Genomic DNA, 7,500 nt, shown 5'->3' on the forward strand with positions numbered 1-7,500 from the left:
CCAAACTAATATAAACAATGTTCCTCCATTTTCCTTTCACCAGACGGATCAACATCAACTTTTTTTATCATATTAGAAAGGAGAGACCAGCTTTCTTCGATGACACCAAAGATTTTCACCTCGTTACTTTAAGAATTTTCTTTTACTTTCTTTTTTTTTACTTTATCGTTCGCTTCTTCTTTGGCCTTTGGGCAATTTTAATCAGTGCTTTTATGCATATTTTTTCTATATTTTTTTTTAGCTTATAATTATTCTTTGTTATTAAAGTTTCTTTTGAGTTTTCTTGATTCAAAATTTATTTTCGTCGTTTTTAATTTCATTCAAGGTAATATATATTTTTCCCTTTGCTTTTCTCTACATTTATCTTACTTGTCATTTTTTAAATCACTGTTTTATGATCTCTAGTTTTATAGTTTTCCTTATTTTCTCTATACATCTTTACTTTACGAGAATAGTTACAGATGGTTTCAAGTTGTTGGAACAAAGATATAGCCCTCTACTGTAGGTTTTAGTGTTAAAACTTTCAAGTATGCGCCCCAAGACTATATAACAAACCGCCACTAGACCTCCAAAAAGGTAAAAATAAGTATTTTCAATAGAAGCCTACAAGAAAACCCAAAATCAATCAACCAGTCAAAAAAAACTGATTACTTTCTTGTTGTCTAAGTGCTTCGATATGTGGATTTGACAATGAATGCTGAATACAGTGTGTCATACTCTTAAATACCTAAGAATGTATAACGACAAACAGAATAACTGAGTTCCCATACAATAAAATCATAATAAAGGAAACATACAAAGAAGCAACAAAAAAGTTTCATCGGCAGACTTTTGGTTTTTTAAACTGTAATACTTTGACTAGTTTACTCAAAGATCGTGTTAGAGGTGCTACAATTATAGGTTCTGTAGGGCGCGGGGTTTCCTAGTAATAGAAACAGGAAAAAAAACTTAAAGTTAACGATTTCCTTTCCATGATCTTTATTCCTTAACGTTTTCGTATTTTAACAAGTTCCATTTACTTCTTTTCAAACGTTTCACTTAGCTCTAACAATGTTTCCATTACTTGTAGCAAATGTTTCCCTTACCTCAAGCAAATGTTTCCCTTACCTCTAGTAAACGTTTGTCTTACTTCCAACAAACGTTTCCCTTATCTCTAGAAAATGTTTCACGAGCTATCAACTAACGTTTCCCTTATTTCCAAAAAACATTTCTCTTACCTCGAGCTAATGTTTCCCTTACTCACAATAAACGTTTCCCTAGCCTCTAGCAAATGTTTCCCTTACAACAAACGTTTCCTTACCTAAAGCAAACGTTTCCCTTACTCACAACAAACGCTTCCCTTACCTATAGCAAACGTTTCCCTTACCTCTAGAAAATGTTTCCCTTACTCACAACAAACGTTCCCCTTACCTATAGCAAACGTTTCCCTTACTCACAACAAACGTTCCCCTTACCTCTAGCAAATGTTTCCCTTACTCACAACAAACGTTCCCCTTACCTATAGCAAACGTTTCCCTTACTCACAACAAACGTTCCCCTTACCTATAGCAAATATTTCCCTTACTCACAACCAACGTTTTCCTTACCTCTAGCAAACGTTTCCTTTGGAACAAACGTTTGCCTTATCTCTAGCAAATGTTTCCCTTACTCACAACAAACGTTTCCTTTACCTCTAGAAAAAATCCCTTACTCCCTACAAACGTTTCCCTTACTTATGGAAAAAAATCCCTTATCGCTAACAAACGTTTATCTTATTTCTAACAAATGCTTCCCCTTACTTCTACCAAACGTTTCCTTTACCTCTAGAAAAAATCCCCTTACTCCCAACAAACGTTTCCCTTACTTATGGAAAAAAATCCCTTACCGCTAACAAACGTTTAACTTGTTTCTAACAAACACTTCCCCTTACTTCAACCAAACGTTTCCCTTACCTCTAGAAAAAAAATCTCTTACTTCCAACAAACGTTTCCATTACATCTGTAAAAAATCCCTTACTTCCAACAAACGTTTCCTTTACCTCTAGAAAAAAAATCCCTTACTTCCAACAAACGTTTCCTTTACCTTTAGAAAAAAAAATCCCTTACTTCGAACAAACGTTTCCATTACATCTGTAAAAAATCCCTTACTTCCAAAAAACGTTTCCTTTACCTCTAGAAAAACTTTTCCTTCATCCTTAACAAACGTTTCCCTTACCTCTGGCAGGACTTCTGGGTGAGGGCGGAGGATTGTCATCGCTGACGGAGGACGAATAAGAAGAGCGCTGATCGCCAGCGCTGTAGACACCCGAGCTGAAGGATGAGCCCGAGTGCCGGTGGGTGAGGGCTGCATCAGGAACCGTGGGCGGAGACACCTTCACCGCTGCCGCGGGCTTACCCCGCCCGCTCATGCCACCAACTGTAAACAAAAACACACAGGTCAGTTTCATCTCAGTTCACTTTCACTGGGGTTAGAAACAGGTAGATTTTAAATTCATTGGAAACAAATAAATGGCAAGTGTTAGAAATACATTTTACTTTTGCTAGAAACAAATAAATTAGGATTTGTATATGTTGGATAAATATAATTATAGATAAATTAAGAATAGGTGTTTGCTAGAAGAAAATAAGTATAAATACACGTGTAATGACATATTATGACATATCAAATTTGCGCGAAAAAATAGCATACTTAAATATTTGCAGTAAAAACCGGTAAAAATCCTGGAATAAATGTTGCCAGGCATTTACCGTTTTAATAACGGATATATTGGCGTTGAGGAGTGATATTACGGTCACCAATCCGTAAAAGATAAAATTGCAAGTGTTATAAATACATTTTACGTTTGCTACACTGTTAAAAATTTGCCGTAAAAAAAAAAAAACTAAAAATCCTGGATTAAATGTTCCCAGGCATTCAACGTTTTAAAAACAGATATATTGATGTTAAGGAGTAATATTACGGTCACCAACCCGTAAAGGATAATAAAAATAGTAGGGTAAAAATTGCGGTCGCCTGTGTTTTACTGAAATACGGCTGAGAACGTATTAAAATTACTGTTTTTTTTAACAGTGTACAAACTAATAAATGAGGATTCGTGTATGTTGTATAAATAAAATAATAATAATAATAACAATAATAATAATAACAATAACAATAATAATAATAATAATAACAAAACCTAAATGGAAACAAACCAGTGAACCGAACCTTTCTTGATATATGATAAATCCAGATTATTATTATTATAATTATTATTATTATCATTATTATTATTACTTGCTAACCAACAACCCTAGTTGGAAAAGCAGGATGCTACAAGCCCAGGGGGCCCAACAGGGGAAATAGCCCCGTGAGGAAAGGAAACAAGGAAAAATAAAAATATTTTAAGAAAAGTAACAGCATTAAAATAAATATTTCATACATAAGCTATAAAGTCTTCAACAGAAACAAGAGGAAGAGAAATGAGATCGAAAAGTGTGCCCGAGTGTACCCTCAAGCAAGAGAACTCTAACCCATGGTACAGAGGCTATGGCACTATCCAAGACTAGAAAACAATGGTTTGATTTTGGAGTGTCCTTCTCCTAGAAAAGTTGCTTACCGTACATGAACTATAAAATCTTCAACAAAAACAAGAGGAAGAGAAATCAGACCGAGAAGTGTGCCCGAGTGTACCCTCAAGCAAGATGGTGTAATTGTGGCATTTTGCCTCGGGTACTTGTCATCAGTCTCAAATCAAACACATCAACTCGCAAGACCAAAACAAACAGACATTCATACCCAACAAATGCTGCCTTGTTACATACGCTCATCTCAAGTGGAAATTATCTGGAGAGACAGAACCAAATTATCAACAGCATACAGATTATCATCTCCGAGAACTGTTCAATCCAAGAAGGTTCTTTCAGACTTCAAGCTTATGATAGAATTCAAGTTTTGATTTACTGTTGTTCGATCTATTTTAATAAACAAAGCTAGGTCATGTAATTACACTAATCTTATATGAGGTACGTAAGGCAGTATGGGCTCTCTCTCTCTCTCTCTCTCTCTCTCTCTCTCTCTCTCTCTCTCTCTCTCTCTCTCTCTCTCTCTACTATGTGGAAAATGAGGGAAATAAAATGTAAGATAGAAAATGCAGAACAAAAGATTATACAGTCGAAAGAAAATGAAAAAGGGACTTAGAAGAAAGGACACTTCAAAATATAAAAAGAAACCCCAAAGTACTTTACTCCTATGCAAAAAAGATGAATAAAAGGAGAATAGAAATAGGCCCTCTAAGAATTGAAGGACGGCTAACGAATGAAAAAAAGGAAATATGCAACATATTAGCAGAAAAATATAAGAGTGAGTTCACGCCAAGAATTGCGAATGAGAATAATGAAACAGAAATGAGAGAAGAAAATGTTGAATATCTAACGGATATAGATATTAATGAAGCAGATATTGTCACGGCTATAAACGAAATTAAAAATGGATCGGCAGCCGGACCAGATGGAGTTCCAGCGATTTTGTTAAAAAAAACTGCAAACACTATCGCGAAGCCACTTGCAATACTGCTAAGACAGAGTATAGATATGAGCGAGATATATGTTAAACATAAATTAGCTTATATAACCCCTATTTTCAAAAGTGGATCAAGACTAGAGGCAAGCAATTATAGACCTGTTAGTCTAACATCACATATTATGAAAGTGTATGAGAGGGTAATAAAAAAGAAAATAATGAACCATTTGGTCAAAAATAATTTGTTTAATATGGGTCAACACGGTTTCGTACCTGGAAAAAGTACACAGACCCAACTGATAGCTCACTATGAAAACATATACAATAATATGATCAATGAAAAAGACACAGATGTGATCTATCTAGATTTTGCAAAAGCCTTTGACAAGGTAGACCATAACATATTGGAGAAAAAAATGAGAAAGCATAATATTGTGGGAAAGATAGGAAAATGGGTAAAAGAATTCCTGCAAAACAGAAAACAGATAGTGGTTGCAAATGACGAGAAATCAGATGAAGCCCAGGTAATATCTGGTGTGCCCCAAGGTACAGTATTAGCTGCACTGCTATTTGTTATTATGATCTCAGACATAGACTGTGATGTTGAAAACTCCGTAGTGAGAAGTTTCGCCGATGACACAAGAATAAGTAGAGAAATTACTTGTGATGAAGATAGGAACTCACTACAAAGAGATCTAAACAAAATATATGAATGGGCGGAGATAAATAGGATGGTATTTAACTCCGATAAATTCGAATCAATAAATTATGGAAACAGAGAACGAATGGTGTATGCATACAAGGGACCTAATAATGAGACAATCACAAACAAGGAAGCAATTAAAGACCTTGGTGTAATTTTAAATAGGAATATGTTATGCAACGACCAAATAGCAACACTGTTGGCTAAATGTAAAGCAAAAATGGGAATGTTATTCAGACACTTTAAAACAAGAAAAGCTGAACACATGATTATGCTTTACAAAACTTATGTGCGTAGTACACTCGAGTACTGCAATGTGATATGGTACCCACACTACCAAAAGGATATTGCGCAAATAGAGTGTACAAAGGTCCTATACTGCTAGAATAGAAGAAGTTAAGGACCTTGATTACTGGGAAAGACTGCAATTTTTAAAACTATACAGTCTAGAAAGGAGAAGAGAACGCTACATGATAATACAAGCATGGAAGCAAATAGAAGGAATTGCTGAAAACATCATGGAGCTTAAAGTATCAGAAAGAGCAAGCCGAGGTAGATTAATAGTACCAAAAAGCATTCCAGGTAAACTGAGAAAGGCGCACAGGACATTAATCCACTACGCACCAGCATCGATAATGCAGCGACTATTTAATGTGCTGCCAGCTCATCTAAGAAACATATCAGGAGTGAGCGTAGATGCGTTTAAAAATCAGCTCGATAAATACCTAAGATGCATCCCAGACCATCCAAGACTGGAAGATGCAAAATACACCGGAAGATGTATTAGCAACTCTCTGGTGGATATACGAGGTGCCTCACACTGAGGGACCTGGGGGAACCCAAACAAAAATAAGGCAATAAGGCAATAAGGTACGCACCAGCGACTATTTAATGTGCTGCCAGCTCATCTAAGAAACATATCAGGAGTGAGCGTAGATGTGTTTAAGAATAAGCTCGATAAATACCTAAGATGCATCCCAGACCATCCAAGACTGGAAGATGCAAAATACACCGGAAGATGCATTAGCAACTCTCTGGTGGATATACGAGGTGCCTCACACTGAGGGACCTGGGGGAACCCAAACAAAAAATAAGGCAATAAGGTAAGGCTCTCTCTCTTTTCACTATGGCATTCATGTACATGAAATTTGTTTCTATTAACTAGAACATAATTTCAAGGTTAACAACATGAAAATATCATTATGTAAATGCTTGAATAGCTGGGCTCTCTTAGCAAGGGCCGTGTCCTTCAGTTCCCTTCACATCGTTAAGACAGTAGATATTTTAAGGTTTTTATGTTGAGCTGGATGAAATAAGTCTTTTCATAGTTTATATGAGAAATATGTTTTGATGTTACTGTTTTTAAAATATCTTATTTCAATTATTCATTATTTCACATATCGTTTATCTATTTCCTTGTTTCCTTTCCTCGCTGGGCTATTTTTTCACTGTTGGAGCCCTTGGGCTTACACCATCTTGCTTTTCCAACTAGGATTGTAGCTTAGCTAATAATAATAATAATAATAATAATAATAAATACACACGTTTCTAATCCATTGCATGACAAAGGCCTCGGACATGTTAATTCATGTCTGGAATTTAGCCAATTTTCATCATCACGCTGGCCAGTGTAGATTGGTGATGGTGGGAGATTTTCGTCTGATCAATAATAATAATAATAATAACAAATACACCCGTTTTTAATCCACTGCATGACAAAGGCCTCAGACATGTTAATTGAAGTCTGGAATTTAGCCAATTTTCATTATCACGCTGGCCAGTGTAGATTGATGATGGTGGGAGATTTTCGTCTGATCGCTCACAGCAAACCAACCTAGTATGGGTGACCCTGACTAGTACAGCTTTGCTGATCATGGCGAGACACAATCCCTTTCACCACGTTAATCCTTTCCCCCCAAAGGACGTACCGGTACGTTCTTGCAAAACACTGTTATTTACATGTTTTTGCATATATTTGATAACTTAATGAGAAACTTCAGGCATTTTCCAAAAGAATGAGACCAACCTGACCTCTCTAGGACAAAAATTAAGGCTGTTAGAGGAATTTCAAAAAAATATATAGCCAAATGTGCTCGAAATTCAACCTTTCCTTGGGAGTAAAAGGGTTAAAGTACCCCACTCAGAAAGGCATCATATAATTTCACGTTTAATGACCACGTCAGCATTATTAAGCCCTACTTAAATCTCTCTAATTTCCATTGCCAATACCCAATTATGAATGACCTAACAAATTGCAACAACTCGAAATGACATTCAAGAGGCTGTGACCTAACTTTCGTGAACACACGCACACAAAG

General features: G+C 35.9%; 1 protein-coding gene across 9 annotated transcripts in view; it reads right to left on the reverse strand.

Moving 5' to 3' along the window:
* LOC137641687 (caskin-2-like) overlaps nt 1-7,500 on the reverse strand; it is a 374,688-nt gene that overhangs the window by 75,730 nt on the left and 291,458 nt on the right. For all 9 annotated transcript variants that reach the window (XM_068374485.1, XM_068374484.1, XM_068374482.1 and 6 more), the window contains one exon: nt 2,194-2,394. In XM_068374485.1, coding sequence (XP_068230586.1) covers nt 2,194-2,394 — 201 coding nt within the window. The remainder of the gene's footprint in view (nt 1-2,193; nt 2,395-7,500) is intronic.

The sequence above is a fragment of the Palaemon carinicauda genome, chromosome 5 (genome assembly GCF_036898095.1).
Source record: "Palaemon carinicauda isolate YSFRI2023 chromosome 5, ASM3689809v2, whole genome shotgun sequence".
Lineage (NCBI taxonomy): Eukaryota > Metazoa > Arthropoda > Malacostraca > Decapoda > Palaemonidae > Palaemon > Palaemon carinicauda.